The sequence below is a fragment of the Anas platyrhynchos genome, chromosome 14 (genome assembly GCF_047663525.1).
Source record: "Anas platyrhynchos isolate ZD024472 breed Pekin duck chromosome 14, IASCAAS_PekinDuck_T2T, whole genome shotgun sequence".
Lineage (NCBI taxonomy): Eukaryota > Metazoa > Chordata > Aves > Anseriformes > Anatidae > Anas > Anas platyrhynchos.
The window spans coordinates 11,954,231-11,974,306 of record NC_092600.1 but is presented as its reverse complement, the minus strand read 5'-3'; the positions used below and the strand labels follow the sequence as shown (position 1 = coordinate 11,974,306).

At 47.2% G+C, this 20,076-nt stretch overlaps 1 protein-coding gene across 6 annotated transcripts in view; it reads left to right on the top strand.

The window, feature by feature from the left end:
- Positions 1 to 20,076, top strand: part of PSD2 (pleckstrin and Sec7 domain containing 2) — an 84,565-nt gene that overhangs the window by 45,760 nt on the left and 18,729 nt on the right. For 4 of the 6 annotated variants that reach the window (XM_072023363.1, XM_027468087.3, XM_072023361.1 and 1 more), the window contains exons 4-9: positions 462 to 656; positions 6,192 to 6,272; positions 6,835 to 6,947; positions 10,821 to 10,881; positions 16,659 to 16,749; positions 17,818 to 17,861. In XM_072023363.1, coding sequence (XP_071879464.1) covers positions 462 to 656; positions 6,192 to 6,272; positions 6,835 to 6,947; positions 10,821 to 10,881; positions 16,659 to 16,749; positions 17,818 to 17,861 — 585 coding nt within the window. The remainder of the gene's footprint in view (positions 1 to 461; positions 657 to 6,191; positions 6,273 to 6,834; positions 6,948 to 10,820; positions 10,882 to 16,658; positions 16,750 to 17,817; positions 17,862 to 20,076) is intronic. The other 2 variants (XM_013100836.5, XM_021273456.4) reach the window with 2 other exon arrangements.

Genomic DNA, 20,076 nt, shown 5'->3' with positions numbered 1-20,076 from the left:
ATAATCTAACCCTAAAAGCATATCATCTGTTCCTTAAGTTTCCTGAATGTCAGCAGCTCCAAAAAAGCTTGGTATCCCTTAGACATCAACCAGATGGATCTATATTTTTGTCAGTCTCTGTATCCATTCAGGACAACTTTCCATATCAGTGGCAAGAGAGGAACTTTAAAAGGGTATTGGATCTCCCTGTTTTGAATGGATGTGACATCATTTTTTAGTGAGGAGTCAGTTTCTCTTTCATCTCTTTCCTAAAATTTTGAAACGGATCTGCACTATTTTGAATGCATCAAAAATGCGTTTCTTTTGACCTGAAATGAAAGAGATTTTGTCCAATGTACTGTTCACAAATGTGTTTTCATACTTTTTGTTTGGGACAAGAAGAAATCAAAATGTGGTATTTTCCACAGGTTTCATCAAATCGCGTTGCTGCTCCTTGAATCTTGTTTCTTGTTTCTGTGTAGCGATGCCAGCTTGAAAGATGCCCTGTCAGACTCTGACTCCGACATGGGCAGCACAGAGCAGCTCGACCAGGGAAGCACAGACACCTTGGCAAATGGCTGCAGGGCAGACAGCGAGGCTGCAAAGAGGCTGGCCAAGCGCCTCTACAACCTTGAAGGGTTCAAGCGCTGTGATGTGGCACGCCAGCTTGGGAAGAAGTAAGTGGGGCTTTGGAGTGCAGCCAGCCTGGCCAATTAGTTGACAGAGATGGCAGCACTGATTCGGGCTATCAGAAACACACCTGTGGTGGGGAGGGTCCATGGGAGCATGGTCAACAGGACAAACACAGAAAGGGACAAGCCTACTGTTACGAGGCCTTGCTGGTTCATGTCAGGGCTACCTGACATCTTCCCAGTTGAAACTGGTCCAAGACCAATGCCCTTGCAATTTGAATCCTACAAGTTGTTTGCATGTATTGGGCATTAATTGCCACAAGCTGCAGTTGCTGCCTGCCAGAACAAAGAGCTTCCTGCATTTGAAAGAGGCCCAGCAGGACACCTAAAGCAATCCCCAGGCTGAAGAGTTTTGGATCTTGACCTTCCTGTGTTTAACTGGAGCTCCTGGGAGTGTAGTGGCAATGAGAGTCTGTCTCAGTGGGACAAGACTGAAGCCCTGTAACATCTTTGCCCTGCCATTCCCCAGGGTATTCATGTCTGCACCCCAAAATCTTCTTGCTGCAGTGCCTCCTGAACAAGTCTGTGTAGACAGTGTGAGCCCACAAGGGTTTGATGGAGAGACAGTTGCACAACAGAGGTCCAGGCCCTTCAGCTGGTAGACTGGCATGGGGAAGGCAAAAGGGAAATAGAAGAGTTTATTCAAATGCCAGAGAGATACAGTGGTTTGTAAAAGACGGGGAAATAGTAACAAACATAACAGTAACATACGACTTTAGGATGCCAGTGGGTATGAGGACACCAATCCCCAGAGTATTTCTCCTGGATAAAATACAACGTGTTGCTGTTTCTTTGTATGCTGTTGAAATGGCCTGCTGTCTAGATCAGCGGGACACAATTGTCCCTCTGCAAATACCCAAGTTTCCAATACTGAGAATGGTCTGTAGCTCAGCTTGGTCCTGGGGAGGAAGGAGCCCATGAGTGATCTCCAAGGGAAACTTTTTATATCACCTGACAGCATTTTCATTTGCCTCTTTTGTTCTTGTAGCAGGTATATATCAGATTTCTGCTGCCTCAGGCCTGGCATCTGTCTTTCTTGCAAATCTGCCACACCAGCTCAGCTGTCTGAGTGGGGCAGTTTCAATGAGTCTCTGGGGTGCATCTGAGTGTGCCTCTTCACTTATTTCTGCAGTCCTCCCTCTACCTGTCATCCTCACCTTGGGAAGCTGCTTGGTGATCCACATCTGGGACTTGACACAGCCTTTAAAAGGAAACAACTTGTGTTTTGATCAGCTGAGTTTTTGACACCTGGATCATTTCCTAGCACAAAACCTGGATAGATCTGCAGGCTCTTGGACCAAGCAGGTGGCTTCATGGAGTAGGAAAGGAAGAAGGATGGGAATAGGTATATTTTAAGCTGGTCTTGCTCACTTTCTTAAGACAAAGTAGGACCAACCTACGTTTGTGGGAACAGGGTCTAAGTGATGCTCAGGAGGGTTGTTTGTAAAATAAAAATTTCATTTTTAGGCTTTTCAGCTCCTCTTGACCTTCCCCCCCCCTTTTTTTTTTCTTTGTGAGTATTGGCAATTTTCTCAAAAACAAACCCTCCCAAAATTCATCATTGTCAAGCAAGTAGACAAGGCTTGATGAACAAGCAAATAGAGGTTGGGTATCTCCAAATAGTTTCTATCCAGCTGACATGATTATATGATAACTCTAAATCTAGAAATTACCTCAGTCTGTCAAGAGCATGCATTTCAGCAACTGAACTCTACACGGAAAATCCTTGTTGCTGGATTTGTCTGTGTCATCATTTCAGCTCTACTACTACCCCAAGTCACATATCTCTTGCTGGACAGAGGTTGACCTGTTTCAGGTGCCACACCACAAGGATGGCAGCACCAAGCACTTACTTGCAAGGTTTCCCAACAGATTGCTGTGCTTGAAAACCCATGCAGGCAGCAAAGGAGCAGGCAGCAGCGTGCAGAGCTGCAGCATTGCAGCACATGGAGAACCAGGGCTCTGTCAGAGTCCCATCAGCAGCACAGCCTGGCTACACAGCCTGCTTCCCTCCTATGGAGATTAGGTGAATTTTACTGAACCTAGCTTTTTATGGAAACTTTTTTTTGATCCAGGTGGCTGTGGCACAATAAGGATCTTGGAAAACAGAGGTGTAGGTCTTGTAGGACAGTGTGGTTCACTGCAGTAAAACAGCACATGATGCATCCATGTGCAGCCATGCAGGAATGAAACTGGGAGAAAAGGCCAGGACTCCTGTGTCACCCTGGAGGTGGCTTGTGACCCAGCCAGGTCAGTAATCACTCCTGGTGCCTGGACCTTCCCAAACCAGGGAGAGGGAGGAAGCATCAGACAGGGTTCTAAGATGAGTGGCCTGTAGAAGGTGTATGTGCCGTGCAGCCACTAAGCACAGGATGACAGACTCATCTCCATGGGAAACCCCTTGCTGTTCTTGCAGTGATGTTTCTGACATATCTGAGCAGCACTGGTGGAAGTGTCACCCATTCTCATGCGAGAAGCTGGGACAGCACAGAGAGAGGGAAGACAAATCACTGAACAAAGAAACTGGAGCAGGCATCTAAGCCCACCTTAGAGGAGGCCATGGGCTTGCCCTGGCCAGTATTAGAGCTCTGTGTCACAGGCATGCCTAGGGCACGTTGACTTGGTCTGGAGCTCAGGGAAGAGGGGCCCATGGCTAGACAGAGGACTTTATTGCTTCTGGGGGCTGGTTGCCTTCAGACTGCCCTGAAACACCATCTGGTTCCCTTGGCCGAGTCAGCAATCTCTGCCTGGAGCTTCTCAAAGGAGAGGGAGCAGGTGAGGCACATGGAAAGGTGTGATGGGCTGGGGAGCTGCTGGCACCACAGAAGCTGTCATAGGTCACTGTTTGCTGGGCTGTCTGGGTCCTGAGGGTCATGAGTCCTGGCCATCAGCAAGACCCAGTGAACTGAAGGTTAGGCAGTGAGCCTGCCTGCCCTCCAGGTCTGCCCTGGTGGAAGAGTGAGGTGAAGGGGAGCTCCCTCCCACCTTCGTCCTGCCTGACTACAGATCTAATTAGGAATGCTCATTAGGGTGTAGCTCCCAGGGTAGGCCACAGAGACACCTCAAGAGCAACTCAGTCCACCCAAGATTTGTGCAGGGCTGTAGATGTACTGCTGTCTTTTGATTTTAGGGAGCATTGGTCCTTCAAGTTCAACTTGAGGTTAAGTGGGAGAAAGCCTTGTTCTCCCCTGTTGATTGCTCCTGTGCAGCAGTGTGTGACAGTCTGCTGTATGCACAGTGCCCAGAGTGCCCAAGCAGATCCCCAGAAGATCTGGCAAAGGGTGTCCAGGCAGAAGGAATCAGAGCTTTTCTTCCATGAGACTGTAGGATCACACTTGTGAGGTGGGAGCTGACCTGTGGAAGGGAGGGCACTGGCTATTTCACAGCACTGGCACAATGTATGAGGTCTTCTGCAGGCTTAGAGCTGAGAGGATCCCAGAGGAGGCCTAGGCCTTGCTTGGCTCTGTTGGTTCTTTGGGATAAGTGAAGATGTTGTGACATCTCCTTTTGCATGCATATGGTCATTTTAGGCTTCTCAAATCGCCCTGTTGTGAAGTTCCAGGAGAAGTGCAGAAGTTTCCACAGGAAGCTAGCAGGAATACACACACTGATTATTGCAGTGCTGCTTCAGACCAACTTACCTGGGCTGGCCATGAGGCCATGTTCTTTCTCAGAGATAGCAATCCCAAATGGTAAGATTGTTTTATGATCATGAGGCCCTGTGTCTTCAGACAACAATGAAATTGTGGCCTGCACATACTTCAGCACTGATACTTTTATCCTGCCTCTCAAAACTCGATTTTCATTTTGTGGGGAGAAGGAAAATGAATTATATATGGGCAAGGGTGATCATATTGAATCATAGAATCATAGAATGGTTTGGGTTGGAAGGGACCTTAGAGATCATCTAGTTCCAAACTCCTTGCTATGGTCAGGGACACCTTCCACTAGATGAGGTTGCTCAAAGCCCCATCCAGCCTGGCCTGGAACACTTCCAGGGATGGGGCATCCACAACTTCTCTGGGCAGCCTGTGCCAGTGCCTCATCACCCTTCTAGTAAACAGTTTCTTCCTCATATCTAATCTGTATAAATCTTTTTTTTTTTTTAGTTTAAAGCTATTAATTCTTGTACACTCCCTGACAAAGAATCCTTCCTTGGCTTTCCTGTAGATAATGGAAGGCCTCTCTAAGTTCTCCCCAGACCCTTCTCTTCTCCAGGCAGAACAACCCCAACCCCTTCAGCCTGCCTTCGTAGGAGAGGTACTCCAGCTCCTTGATCATCTTCATGGTCCTTCTGTTGACTCATTCTAATACGTCCATGTCTTCCTTGTGCTGGGGGACCCAGAGCTGAATGTAGTACTGCAGGTTGGATCCCGTGAGAGCAGAGCAGAGAGCGAGAATCACCTCCGTCGCCCTGCTCTCCACACTTTTGATGCAGCCCAAGGTGCAGTTGGCTTTGTGGGATGCAAGCCCACACTGCTGGCTCGTGTCAAGCTTATTGTCAACCAACACCCCCAGGTCCTTCTCCTCAGGGCTGCACTTGATCCATTCTCTGCCCAGCCTGTATTTGTGCTTGGGATTGCCCTGGCTCAGGTGCAGGATCTTGCACCTGGTTTTGTCAAACTCCATGAGGTTTGCACAGTCCCACCCCTCAAGCCTGTCCAAGGTCCCTCTGGATGGCATCCCTTCCCTCCAGTGTGTGAACCTCACCACACAGCTTGGTGTCATCCACCAACATCGACCAATCCCACTGAATTGAGATAATCTACCATTTTGTGTCATCATTCACTGATCATCCTTGCTCTTCTGCTACCTGAGTTGTGCAGATAGAAGAACTTAATATCACCCATTCTGGCTTTAAAAGCAAGAAGTCTCCAAGCATCCTTCAAAATCTCCAAGCATCCTCCTTCACCCCTGGAGAAGCACTTAGGGGCTAGTGGGGTCAGAATCTCCACATAGCTCTCCTGCACCCTGGCTGCTCCAGTACCCCAGGAGCATCCATCTGGCATGCAGGCTGGTGTGTCTGAGGGTGGGATTGCAAAGAGATGCAAAGCAAGCTGCTGTGGTGAGAGAGTGAGATGGGAGCCAACGTGGGGTGGAGACCAGGAATTTTGCAGTAGGATTAGGGGACACATCCAGCAATGGGAGAGGACAAGGTAAGAGAGAAGGCACTAGGCATCTTTATGGCCTCCTCCTCAGGCTGTGTATCCCTGGCTGGTTTGGGTGGAGGAGGCTCTGGCTGGCCAGAAGCATGGCAGAGGGGTGCACTGAGGGCAGGTACCCCTCATTCTCAGGTGTCTAAGGCTGGCAGCTGCAGTGCTAGACTGTGGGCATTTCAGGGCCTTATGGAGGTCTTCCAGCAGCCTTTCAGTCTGGGAGAAAGTCCTCCTGGGTCTGGGATCATGTCTGCAGTGTCATACTGGGAGTTTGGGCTGGCCAGGAGGCAGCAATCTGCTGTTCTCTTGTAGACAGTGTCTTCTTCCCTGATGAAAGGGCTGACTACTCCCTCTTTAATTACAGTAACGAATTTAGCAAGTTGGTAGCAGAGGAGTATCTCAGCTTCTTTGACTTCACTGGCCTGACCCTTGACAAAGCACTCAGGTGAGCTGGTCTCTTGGCACTCCCGCGTCCGGGCTGGCCAGAGCAGAGTACTGTGGTGGGTTTCTCCTCTGGGCTTCCCAACTCCACAGAGGCTGTCTGTGCAACAGGAGCAGGGACTGGGGGGAGCTCTAGGTTGTCATTTAATTTTTACTTTGGTGTCACGTTTGGCACAACATCCTGCCACCAAAAGTGGTATTTAACAGGAGGGCCCACAACCTGCTTCCCCATGGTGGAGAGCAGCTTTCCCAGGAATCCTGTTTTGTACAAACTCAGAGCAAGTGGGATCAACTTCTGCCCATTGGAATGGACAACCCATCCTGTTGCCATTGGGCCAGAGGTGGGTCAGATCTCAGCTGACAGCATGTTTCCCTGCACAGGTCAGAGCTGGCTCCATAGAAACCCTTTGCACTGCACCTGCAGGGGCCCAGGGGTGCACAGACTGGGGGGAGGACAAAGGCGTTCCTAGCTGCTCTGAGGATCCCCTTTCCACCTCTCTCCTTAGCGTGGTTGCTTCCCAGTAGATTGATCCATGACATCTTTAAGTATCATTTTCTCTTTGCAGGACGTTCTTGAAAGCATTCCCACTGATGGGAGAGACGCAGGAGCGGGAGCGGGTGCTGATTCACTTCTCCCGGCGATACTGCCAGTGCAACCCAGAGGAGAGCACTTCTGAAGGTACCACTTTCCTTCCCAAGCTCTGCTGTGGCACTGCTGCACACTCACAGTGCACCTGTGTCACAGAGCCTGCACATAAAATGAACCATCCACCTCTTGAGTGGCAACCACTGGCCAGACCAGGCTGCAGCTTATTCTTCCTCCGGTGTGCTGCTCTTCTGACCAGCCCTGCCCTGGGAGGCACTGGGGACACCAGGCACTGTACAGACCTCCTCAGGAGAGTCCTGTGTGTCCCCTCAGGGCCTGATGGCCTGAGTGTGGGCTCCCAGTAACAGGGACACACAAGTGCAGGTGAGCTGTGATGAAGGTAAGCTCCTCAGCTGTGACCTGGCTTAGTGGCTGCCCTTTACCCAGCACCAGGGGAGGGAGGGAATGGTTCTCAGGGGTAGTGAATTACTGCAGCTGTGGCTTGCAAAGTGGTATTGGCTCAGCCCAAGATCTTGTCCACTGAAAGAGGTACAGCTGAATGGAAGACATTTCCATACAGATTGAGAAAGACCATTGGCTTGCTGTGCACAGGGGTTGCATTCTTTGCTCTCTACAAGTGCAGCAGGGGAAAGCAGAGATGGATAAAATCCAGGGCCCACTGGAACTGTGTATTTTGTTAGCCACTTTCAGAGTCCTTCTTCATTTTTTTTTTTAATAGAGATACTTCCTTCTGATAATAGTTCCTTTTTTTCTTTTTTTTTTTCCTCTTTTTTTTTTTTTAATGGAAAAGGTCATTTAGAGTACACATGTGCAGGTGCACACATCCAGACCTGAGCACACTCTAGTTCACACTTACATGGATATCTTTGCACATCTGCTTACATGTATCTTGAAATACCCCCTTGGGTGGAAATCAGGCTGCTGAGCAGATCTCAGCCAACTTCACAAAAGTGCTAGTTGCTCCTGCTTCACCCTCTCCAGCGTGAAATGTAGCATTTGGACCTGAGAGATCCTGCTTGTCTCTGCCTTGCAGTCTCCCCAAGGAGCAGCAGTGCCTTGGGTCACACAAACTCTCCAGTTCTTCTGCCAGGCTATTCTCAAAACAGAATGACCTCTTCCCTTTTGTCTGTGGTATCTGAATAAACTATAGGCTTACATTTCATTTCCCTATGCTTTCTTTACACACATTTGTGTGATGTTCTCTCCCACCAATCCAAAAAGGACCTTCCTCTGGGAAGGGTCCTCAACCTGTAGACATTAAGCTACAGGTTAAGCTTTCATGGCTCTTTTCCCAGAAGTGATTTCAGCAGTCATCCCTAGCTGAAATACCCCAAATGCCCAATCCTGACTTCTCTTCACCACCTTCCCCCAGAAGTGATCCCCAACTCTATTGCATCCACCTCCTACCCCTATAGACAAGGACCTTGGGATCCTTTCTTCCCCTTCTGGTCCTCAGGTATCTGTCACACCCACTGTGTGGACAGATGCATGCACACACCAGCTTAAGCAGAGGCTGAGCTGGAGCAAGAGGCAGTCAGATCTCTGACTCTATACACACTCTTCAGCATGAGTGTGTTCAGAGGGCAGAAAACAGTCAAACAATACACAAGCTTTGCCATGGCAACATGAGTTTACATAGGTTCCAATGGAGCTACAATACGACAAGTGTTCAAGAAGAAAAATTAGATAGCAGTTGTCATTGCTGCATGAGAAAATATCTGCTAATATAAAAAAAAGGGTGAACCCAGAAAGTGAAACTCTTCAACAGTGACATGGCAATCAGTGGAGATGTCCCTGCTGCTGGCAGGAACTGCTTTGAAAATATTACAATCCTGAACAGTACAAAACTATTAAGACTAATGAAAAGTGGAACTGAAACACATCACTGATGCCACTGTCATGACTCATTCATAAACACTTAGTGCCACAGCATTATGTGTGATGGTGGCAGCACATTTCACAAGGCTGGGAAGGACCATTCTGCAGACCAAATGCAAACTGAATGAGTCCCAAGCAAGACAGATCTGTGCGTAGTGCTGAAAGTGAAAGGGGTTTAAAAATACAATTGTAATCCAATCCAATAAATATGTGCAAGGCCTGGAGGGAAGCAAAGTTGCTCTTGCAGTTCACGCCTTTTGCAGACACTGGATGTGCAGTGATTTGAGGAAAGTATTGCAAGCTGATGCTGTTCCTTCAGAATGTAGCTCCTTCTAGTTGTATCTAGATGAAACTGGCACAGGGTCTTCCACCAAAATGAAATTTGAGCCACTACATGTTACTTAGATGTCTAAAGAAACACCTGTGTCTGTGGTAGTCTGTCAACGTAGAAACGTGATAAAGCCAAAGTAATTTGGTCTGGAGATGGTCTCGTGGTTGTGAAGATTTTACAGCCTGCCCTTTCAGGGCATTTCTATGTGCTGATTCAATTACTCTTCCACTGATGGAGACAAAACTGTTGCAATAACCAAGGGTTGCTTCAGCCTGCATGACAGGATGCTGCAAATAAGGGTGGCAGAAGCTCTGACTTGCTGACCTCTGAGTGGGGTTTTAGGGCTTTCTTCCAGAGAGTTGTGGCTTGGACACACTGTGGGTGCTCTCCTTTATTGAAAAGGGCCAAATATCGAAGAGTTATATGCATGTGCTATGGCACTGTTTTATCAGAGAGAAAATGTGAATGTGGCTGAGCCAAGCAACTGCAAGTGAATAGCATGTTTTGGGACATCAGCTCCACCTGGAGGCCATGGAGGGCATGGTCTACCTGACCCAAGCAGTGCCGTAAAGCAAAGTGAAAATGTCAGCCCCAAACATCCCTTAGAGAATCCAAAGTACACAGTAGGAAGATATTTTGTTCCAAGCCCAAAGCTGCTTCTTGTGGAAGTGAGGAAGCATCTTTCCTAAGAGGTGATTCTCTCTTGAATGTCAGTGACAGCAAGTCCCTGAAATTACCAGTTCTCAAACAGAAAGATGTGATGTTCCCACAAGAGACCCTTCCTTTCTCAGACTGTGCTTATTACTAGAGAGAAACTAATGTGCTCAGTTACCTTCATCCTAGGCTTGCATGTCTTTGGTTGCCTTTAGTTATCAGTGTTTAGAGCTTGGCCGTGAGCATGAGGTGCTCAGGGTCTGGTCCGTGAAGCAGCACACCAAGTCATGCGAAGAGCAGGTTCAGAGGCCAAGGCTATAGTATTTTGGCACTTTGGCCTCTCCCTGGTGCTCCCTAACCACTTTGTGTGGTCCTTGTGTGAACCAGTTCAAGTGCTGGAGTATGAGGCATCTCCCTGCCGTGAGGTGGTGCATGGAGACAGACAAGACTCCTGACCTTAAGCAGCTTAAGGACTCAGCATGGTTTTGAAATAACTAAAGCCACCAGCCCAGCTGGCACAGAACAGGGTGCTGTGCTGTCTCAAATGGAAGGAGAAACTGTGTTTGTTTATTGTCAGAGAGACAAAAATTCTGCACTCTCTTGTAGTAATAATTTTGTTGGAGGACTGAAGAGCTTGCAGACTGCACAGGAACAATGGCTAAAAAAACTCAGGACAAACCTGTGTGGTGATTGTCATCAGCTGGGGGAAACTTGATTAAAGTACTCTGTTTCCCAGAGTCTCTGCTACATTCTGCACTGGTGATGGCACAAAGTGGACATGGGGGAAATAGAGATGGGGTCAGCAAAAAGTCTGATCTTTATAAAGCCATTGACAAAATTGCTTTCAAGCCAATTCCCTGGTGATCATTTCAGGAAAGGGTAAAGTTTGAGAGGAAAAATTGTATCTTTTTTTTTTTTTTTTTTTAAACTACCATGCACAGTTGAAAGAAACAAGCATTTTTTAAGGCCAAAGGCATAGCAAGTAATCTTACTTTTGCAATGGGTGGACTGCGAAAACAGGGCAAACACTGAAACTCTGTGGAAAGGAGAATAATAATATCTGTCTGACTGTTGTGTTTCAGATGGGATTCATACACTCACCTGTGCCCTGATGCTGCTAAACACAGATCTTCATGGCCATGTAAGTAGTACTTGGAGATGCGTCCTTCCTTCTTTCCCATCTAGTGTAGAGGTCTTTGCCCTTAAGCAGTATGCATTTCTGGGAAATCAAGATAGGGTGGCAGAGGGTACTCTGTCCAGATCCAGGGGAAATTGTGGGTGCTGGGACCAGTCCTGGGGACAGACCTTCTCTTACTGTCACTGCACACTCAAGCCAAAGTCACATCTGATGTCAGTTATCCCACATAGGCACAGGCAATGCAGCTTTCTTCCCAGGACCTATTTCATACATCAGCCCTGCTACAGAAGCTCTCATGGAGAAGTTCTTGCCACCAGTCTTTGTGGAGTGGCAAACAGTAGTTTTTGTCTGTTTTTTTCTGGTGGTTCAGACATGTGACACTCGCCTCATCTGCAAAACTGCTGCAATGGAACCATTAGTTTCTTACAGGACCAGATCTGATCATTCATTCCCAGAACATGAAGCAAATCCCAGCTGTTCCTTTTCCCCAAGACACTACAGAAAACTACTGGAGAGCGTCACATCAGAGAGGCCTCTGGATAAAGAGCTGTGTGAGCAGAGCTCACTGCCCAAAGGTGTGGCTGGATGGAAAACAGCAGAGGCTAGGCATAGGTTGGATTTATTCCTGAAACGTCAACTAGATTGTTCCCAGTGTATAGAGAGGAGAGCAGAGTAGGAGGAAGAGTCACTGCAGAGAGAGATGGGACTGGGCATAAGGGACACACTGGGACGCTGTGTTCCCTTGGAGAGCCCTGCTATAATGTTCAGCTGGGAGTATGCACAGACTGTGCCCTGCTCACTGCTGTGGGAAGATGTAGGCGCTGTTTATACAGATCTCCTTCCTGCTCTCCAGCCTTGTGGTACAGACATAGAGCATGGCTGTGAGCCTCAGAAGTCTGTGCACAGGACTAGGGGAACTCCTGCAGTCTCAGGTCACTGAAGCACCTTCTTTCATAAACCCTCTGAGATCTTAGACCTGGAGCCACAGACTCCCCTGGGCTTCTGTGAAGCTGGGAGGTGGGAGGGTGTGGGTGCGTGGATGTGTGTAAGGCTTGTTACAGCAGCCTGCACATATGAAACCTGCACTAGTTTTAGTCCCTTTTTCTGCCCCACAGTCCCATGATTTCCAAGCTGTATTATCGGAGTCCTCTTCTGCCTCCGGCTGGTAACAAGTAGTTGTGCATCTGCAGAGACTTGCCCTGATTTATCTTTATGAGCCTTTTAATGAGATGGCAGTAGGCCATAACCTCACTTTTTGTATACTGGTTTATAATTACCTTTGAGAAGAGCCTGTTTCTGTAAGGGTAAGAAGATGGCACTGCATGAGTGCTCTTCACCTATGATGGCAAAGATGCAAAGGCCACCAGCTTCACCGGTTCCATCCTGACAGTCCAGCTGGGAGACCCTCCCCATCATTACACACCATGGCAAAGTTTGAACACAGCAGTCAGTGGAGGGAATTACTGGTCTCAGCAAGAGCATCCTTTCCAGATATGCACTGTGGCCTACACCAGGCTGGCTACAGCTGCCACAGCTTCATCCTCTTGGGAACAGGCAGCCTGTGACCAGTATCACACTGTCTCACTCCCACATGGCTGCCACTAACATATCTAGGAAAGTGTCTTTGCATGTGGTGGGACAGCACTGGGCCCAGCTTCCAGGAGGGTCTGACATAACATTCATCCTTCAACAGGAAAGTTTGGAGCCAAGGAAATACTTTTATCAAGGCATTTACTGCAACAGCAAAAGCAGACAACAGCAGAAGACAAAACACACCTTCACTCAAAAGGAAAATAATTTTGTCTGATTGTTTTAATTAAAAAAAAAAATCCAAAAAGTATCTGGGAAGGTGGAAATTATTGAAAAGGAAAAATAAAAACAAACATAAAACCAATCCCCCCCTCCCCCCCCCCAAAAAAAAAAGCCTCCAAAACCTTATCATTTCAATTTTTCATTGACAAGCTGGCTAGTAGACCTGGTGAGAAGAAATTATCTCATGCTATCTAGGCAAGGAAAAATGCATCTTTCTTTTGACCAGGTGTAGAAATGCCTGAACTTTTCTTTGAAAAATCTTTTCTTTATTTTTCCATGTGTAACATTAATTTCTTCTTCTCCTTCTCCTCCTTTTTTTATTCCTCCTTCTGCTTCTGGAACCTCTCTTTCTGCTCTTTAATCCTTTACCAGGTGGTAAGTGCAGTCATTCTAGTGTTTTACTTTAAAGCACTAGCATTTGACTTGGGTTTTTTTGTTTGTTCATTTTGGTTCTTTTTTTTTTTTCTGTGTTAAAATGAAAAAAAAAAAAAAAGGAAAAAAAAAAAGAGAGAGAGAGATTTTGTTTGTCCGGATCCCTAAGTTGTTGTGCAGTGAGTGTCCTTCACTACTTGGTAGCCCATTAGCAACTGATATGAGTCACATAAAATCCTCCTTGTGAAAAGAAATTGCAGGATACCTGGAACTGTGTGGCGTGATCTCTCACTCCTTGTTTTGTTAAATATGCTGTTGGTATATTACATATCACTTTTTTTTTTCTTTTTAAATTTCTTGTTTTAATATTGTGTGTGTATTTCAGTGTTTTCCTGTACATTGCCACGGAGTGGGACATCACTTTGGTTAGGAGAGGGGGGAGTTGATGTTTCTCATTAAATGGCAAATTGTCTACAGTAGTGTCTCCACAGTGGGCTAGTTCACCATCCCAGTACTGATGATCACATATGCTGAGTTCAGGCCTAAAAGTGATGAGACTGGCTTTAAAACATGAGATTTGCACATGGACACACCATAGTTCTACTTTAGTACTGTTGATTTTCTACTGCAGGTACGTTAAGACCCTGTTTTGAAATGGTCCTGCAAACATACTATTTTTAAAATGAGGTGCTCCATTTTCATAGAATCACATGATTTCTGGAGTTGCTGTTAAAAGCCAACATTTATCAGCAAACGTTGCAAGCTTTTTAATATAAACCAGGTTGTTCCAGCACTGCACAATGCTCTGCTGGTGCTGTTTGAGCTCCAGGAGATGTTATGACAAAGTACTCCTGTGCTCTATCTTTGACCCTCAGAGACAAAGCTTGGAGATGTTTCCTTTTGAATGCATATCTTTCTTCCTCCTTGTTCAGAACTGCTTGCCATGGAAGGACAGTGACAAATCAACACCTCTTCATCACCAGCACTCTCGATTACATTTTGCCCTCAGAGTACCAAGTACTTTGCTGAAGCCCAGCTTGTATGCTCACACTGTAATGCAATGAGCTTAAGCATTCATTTCAAAAAAGCAAACCAGCAGCTCTCATGGCCATTGGACAGAGCATAAAAATGGGACCCGTGGCAGCTCCTAACACCACATGCATCACTATTAGTCTTAAAAACACTATGATATCGTCCTTTGAGACAAGCTTGTGACTTCTCATTAGCTATGTGTGTTAGTAGCACTCGGAAAGCTGAAGTGCTCTGACAAGCAGCCACCGGAGCCACCTGCAGAGTGACACCAGTCTGCCCACTGTAGCTTTGTGTGGTCTAGGGGTCGTTGTCATCCAAAGTCTGCAGAATCATTCCCTGCAGCATGTTGATTTTGATTCTGCTGCCTAGAATAAATCCACTACCAGATCCCTTTGTCCAGTCAGACCAGCAAACCCTCACCTCATGATGCAGCATATGTGTAGTTTGTGTTGTTGTTTTTTTGTTTGTTTGTTTTCCCCAGGAGATAAGTATTTGAGGAAGGTCAGGAAAGCCTGAGTAAAAGCAGGGTCTGCCAGGGGCAGGATGCTTATGCTGGGAAGCTCATTGTGGATGCACTCCACTCACCACTTTGTACCTATGTTTGATGCCTGGTGCCTCCAGCCAGAAACTCAAACCCGTTACAGAGGGAGGGCTGGGGAGAGACCCCAGATAGCCACCCTTTATGACCTCTGGCCACCAGCAGCCTGCTCCTTCTCCTGGGACTTTCACATGGCACTTTTCCCACTGAGCACCCAGTGTTCCCTCATCCATACATACCTGCACAGCCTCCTGATGCTGGGACTTGGAAACAGCCAAGAAATACCAGGCTACACCTGAGTATCTTCCAAAGCCCATTTTTTAAAATGCGCTCTCTCACCCTCCTTCCTTTCTCCACCCCTACGTCTGTTATGATGCTGGCTGGTTGTTTGTTTGTTTGTTTGTTTTTCTGTAATTCACCAACCAGCCAGTACACAAACCTCCCCTCCCTCTGCTGAAGAAACATTTGCAGGCTTCCCAGCAGGTTCCCTGTGCCTGGTTCAGCCACTGAGCACTGTTCGGCAGGAGCATTTAGCTACGGGGTCCAGTTATGGGCAGCAGCTGTGGGGCTTTCCTGTGATAAAGCAAAGACAGTCGAGCCTCATGCTGTGCTGTACTGTGCCAACTGCAGTGTCCTGAGGCACTGCAGATTCATAACAGTGCTTTTTCTCTCTTTTCCTTGACCTCTCATGGAGGAGACAGGAGGCATCATCAAGAATTTCAGACAGAAATGCTCAAAGCTGCTCAGAGGCAGCACCAGCTCCATGCATGGCCAAAAAGCTTCCCTGCATACATAGATGGCAGGTGGGGGGGCTGTTGTGGGTTAATCCCAGGGCCTCACTCTTTGCCGATGCTTTCCTCAGGGAAGAAGCCCCAGGGGGTTCTGGCATAAGTCTCTCTCAAGACATTATTTTCTTGCACAGAAAAAAACACACCTTACTGTGCGGGGCACCTCTTATATTATCTGTTGCAGCTTCATCCCCTTCCAGTGAGGGCCTTCCTTTTCTTCCTCATCGAGTCCCTAAATGGGGCCCTTGCTCAGCCTTAGGACCAGTGGTGGTACCTCATCTCTCCTGCTCTCCTCTCACCACCTCCATTGTCCACTCCATGTGATTTCACCACAAGAGCTGTTCCTGGGGACTTTGCTTGAGGGTGTGGAGGCTGCGATATGGCATGACACTGGAGACATGTATCTTTCCTTGGTGATATCAGACTCCTTTTTCTGAACCCTACAATTCTCACTGACCCCCTCCACACCTCTGTTCCAGTCCTTTGGAAAGGTACAATTGCAGGGGGAGTCAAGGAAAAAGGCTGTCTGCCTCCAGCCCCTCAACCCCTGCAGGCTGAGAAAGTGACCTGGATATGGTGAGGGGTAAAAGGTTTGGGAAGACAGATGTCACAGACTAATATCACAAACTCCAGATGACCTGGCAGTATTGGCACCAAATTTATCTTGGCATTAACTGGTGATGACTGAGATTGTCTGTGCACTGCCCTCACACAGCCCAGCACCTTAGTTCACACAGTACCAGTAGCTGGATTATCTCTCCTTGTAACAACAATGAAAATAACAGTTTTCATCAATCATTGTCCAGCGCTGGTTGTCTTCAGGTGCTGACACTGCATGCTCATACAATTTCCCACACTGTAAGCTTGGAGGCCCGTCCCAGTTCCAATATTTAAAGATGGTTTGAGTGCTTGTCTTGAGTTTCGAAGCACAAATCTCGTACCAGGGCCAACCTGGAGGCCAGAGGTGAAATCAATGAGAAAGTTTGGAGCGAGACCTGGAGGTTGTTTTCAGGTGTTTTATCTATACAATTAGAAGAGATAATTTTAAGTGTTTTGTTGTTGGCATGAGCAAATAAATCAAAGATCCCAATAGAAAATAAGAGCAGAAGATGTGAATCTAGCTTTGAGTTTCTGAGGCAAACCCAAACCTTGCTTCGACATATAAAATTGTTCTTTAAAAAACAGTCTCATTTACGTCAAAACTTTCCAGAAGTTTAATGTGCTGCTTCTTTGCCTTGCAGAATATTGGCAAAAAGATGTCATGTCAACAGTTCATAGCAAACCTGGATGGGCTGAATGATGGGAAGGACTTTGCAAAGGATTTGCTGAAGGTAATATGGCACACATAGACAGTGGGATGCTGTCATTATTATGGCAGTGTAACCGAGTCCTACCATGACACTCAGAGCCCTTGAGTCAGCATTTTCTATCACACATTTATTTCATTAGAATTGTAATCCAGGTTATTCCGGGATTTATCTGCCCTCAGAGCATGCCGGGGGTCACATCCCACCATGGTAGTTCTGTGATATACCATGTGAGATACTGTACACAAAAAAAAAAAAGTACCAGAAATATGTCTGTCTGGCATGGATACTTTTCTCTGCCTTCAGTTCCATGTAATTATAAGTAGTACTCCAAGATAACTAGCTCAGTAACATGGAAGATTGGTTAGAGAAAGTATTTTCTCCTTCCATGTGATTTAGCACCACCATCATTTTCTCCACCTGCCACAGGTGCATCAGCCTGCTCTGTTTTTTGCTGTATGGAAGGAAGTTGAAAGGGCTAGCCTCACATCAGGAATGTCATGACAAGCTTTAGACATAAACTTCCCCACCAGCAGACCTTACCCTATGCCATTCCTCAGTATGGTGAGGGCTACCCGTGCGTTCTGCTTTTCTCGCCCGTTCTTTCCCTCCTAGTGCCTCAGAGGAGTCATTGGGAGTTTTCCTAGGAGAAACTGGAAAAGCTGAACCACAAAGTTATTCATCCCTCTCCTGCTTCTCATGGCAGTGTTCAAGCCTCCACTGTCCCTTTCCCCTAGTTAAGACATAGGAGGTGTTTTGGTATATACCAGACATTTCTGTCAAATTTGTGTAGGCCAGAGTTCACTCAGAACTAGGCTCAGCACCCAGGATTTAGCAAAAATATCATGAATGGGCTCTTGAGCAAGGCTGGCTGCCAAACACCTATACTCCTGACATGTTCAGTCCAAACTATAGATAACAAAGGGTTTGGGAGGACAGCAGTTGTATTGCTCACTAGCGAATACTTCTCCAGGACATTTTAGAAGTGAAGGCATCTCTCTGAGAACACAGACAGGGTGTAGAAGAAATGATCTCCACAAACCAGACATGTGTACTATTAGAGACACAGCTAATACCATGTTCTTGTTGCAGACACTGTATAACTCCATCAAGAATGAGAAGCTGGAATGGGCCATGTAAGTATATGTTAAGCATTTTAGAAAGAGAATATCTTTCAAAGTAGCTGACAAGTTGTGAACCCTGCTTTTAGCTCCAGAAGTTTTCAGAACATCTCCTGCCAAGCTCTTAAGTACTGAAATCCCTCCTGTAGGCAAACTGGGTTTATTTATGGTTTAGACACAAAAGCAGACAGAGAGATTGGTGGCAGTCTGTGGGTGCAGGTTCCGTAGAATCATAGAGTAGAATCATAGAATCATTCAGGTTGGCACAATCTAAATGGCGCAATCTAAATGAAGGGAAAGTCCCCTTTATTTTCTATTATGCCCAGAAAGTGCCAGTCCCTCTTCAGGCGCTTAAGAGCATGGTCTTTGCTCGAGAAACTCAAGATCTGGGGTTACTTTGGTCACCAAGACCTCCCTTCTCTTCCACACAGTTCCTTCTGGAATCACTGTGGGAGAATTGTTATGGCTGGAAGGGACCTCATGAGGTCTCAAGCCCAGCTTCCTCTCAAAGTGTTGACAAATGTTGAATTCAGACCAGATGCTCAGGGCTATGTTCAGCTGCATCTTGAAAACCTCCAAGGGTTTTCTGGCCTTTCCAAGGCCCCTCTGGGTCTATGCACCAGTGTTTAATTATCCTGGTAGTGGCATTTTTTTCTCACCCAGTTGAAACCTCTGGTTCAATTCACAGCCACTGTCTCTTGTCCTCCAGTGAAGAGCTTGTCTCTGTTTACTGAATAACCTCCTCATAAATATTGGAAAGCTACTGTGAGGTCCCCCAAAGACATATCTTTTCTAGGTTGAACAAGTCCAGTTCTTAGTCACTTCTCACAGGGCAAGTGCTTCAGCCTCTGAGCATCTTGATGGCCTCTGCTGAACTCTCTCCAGCTTGTTGATGTCTTCCCTGTATTTGAGGCTCAGCAAAATTGCCATATGTAGATATGATGTAAAGAGCAGAGGAGAATGATCAGTTCTCTTAGCCTCCTCAGCGTGCTGCTGTTCATACAGCCCAGAATGCTCTTGGCCTTTCTTTCTGTCAGGACACACTGCTGGCTCTTGTTCACCCTGCTGTTTGGCAGGAACCCAAGGGCCTTTTTGGCAGAGCTGCTCCCCAGCCAGTCAGTCCCAGCATATCCTTCTGCAGGACCACACCACACCAGTGGAATACTTTGCATTTGTCCATTCTGCATTTAGTGAGGTTCCTGGTCTTCTGCATGGTGGCCCTGCCCTCACAAATATCAGTTTCCCAACCCAGTTTTATGCAATCCACAAACTCAAATGCAGTCTGTCTCTTCCTGCAGATCACTAATAAATGAAAATAAATCTGTTCCCCTTCAGCTATACACAGACACCTGACTCACCTACTGTTACCCCGAAACAAGGTGACAAGTCTGGGAACAGCTAACATGGTGGCTTCCGTGATGTTTTCACACAGCACCTTCCTCAGCCCTTCTTCCCCTTCTCTGCTGACCACTGTCTGCCTACAGCACAGGCCAGGACCCTCAGTGAGGAGATGGGAGATGTTTGCTCCCTAGCCCCATTACAACCCCACTCTTACCTCTGCCTTATAAAAGCCCGTGACAGACCCAGGGCCTTAAGGTAACACAGTGAACACCTCTTCTCTTCTCCCACTTGACCTGTTTTGTCTCCAGAGAATTGTGAGACTGAGCAGGACCTTTTGGGCCATTAGCTCCATCATCTGATGTTCACCGTACCCTGTCCTTGCCAGAAAAGTGTCTGGACGTGGCTTGCTTCCACCTCCATCCCCAGCTACCTGGGCTGAGCTCGCAGACATAAGAAGTCTCCTGACTGGTTTCAAAAACAATCTTATGTCGAATCTGTGAGAAAAGCACCAGGGCGAGCGCTGCAGTGGAGATGTAGCCCTGGAGGGCTGGTCGGTGGGTGGACGTGGTCACCAGAGGGAGCTCTCTGGTTCCACAACGGGTGCCCGCAGGGTGCTTTATGTAAGGAGTTCAGCAGGAGTGCATGTGCTGGGTGGCTGCGGGCGGCGTTTACACAACTGCGAGCTCACGCTGCCCTGCTTGGGCACGTCGGAGGGATAGCCACCCCCAGGGCACAAATAGAGCCAGCCGGCAGCATCCAGCCCTTCTCCTGCCCCTGCCACCCTGCCCGTGTGATTTCCTGCACCCCCTTGCTTGCTGCACTCAGGCCTGCGACCTGCCTGGCTTGCTGCAGGGTGTCCTGCGTTATCACAGGCTGTAACATGAGGCCC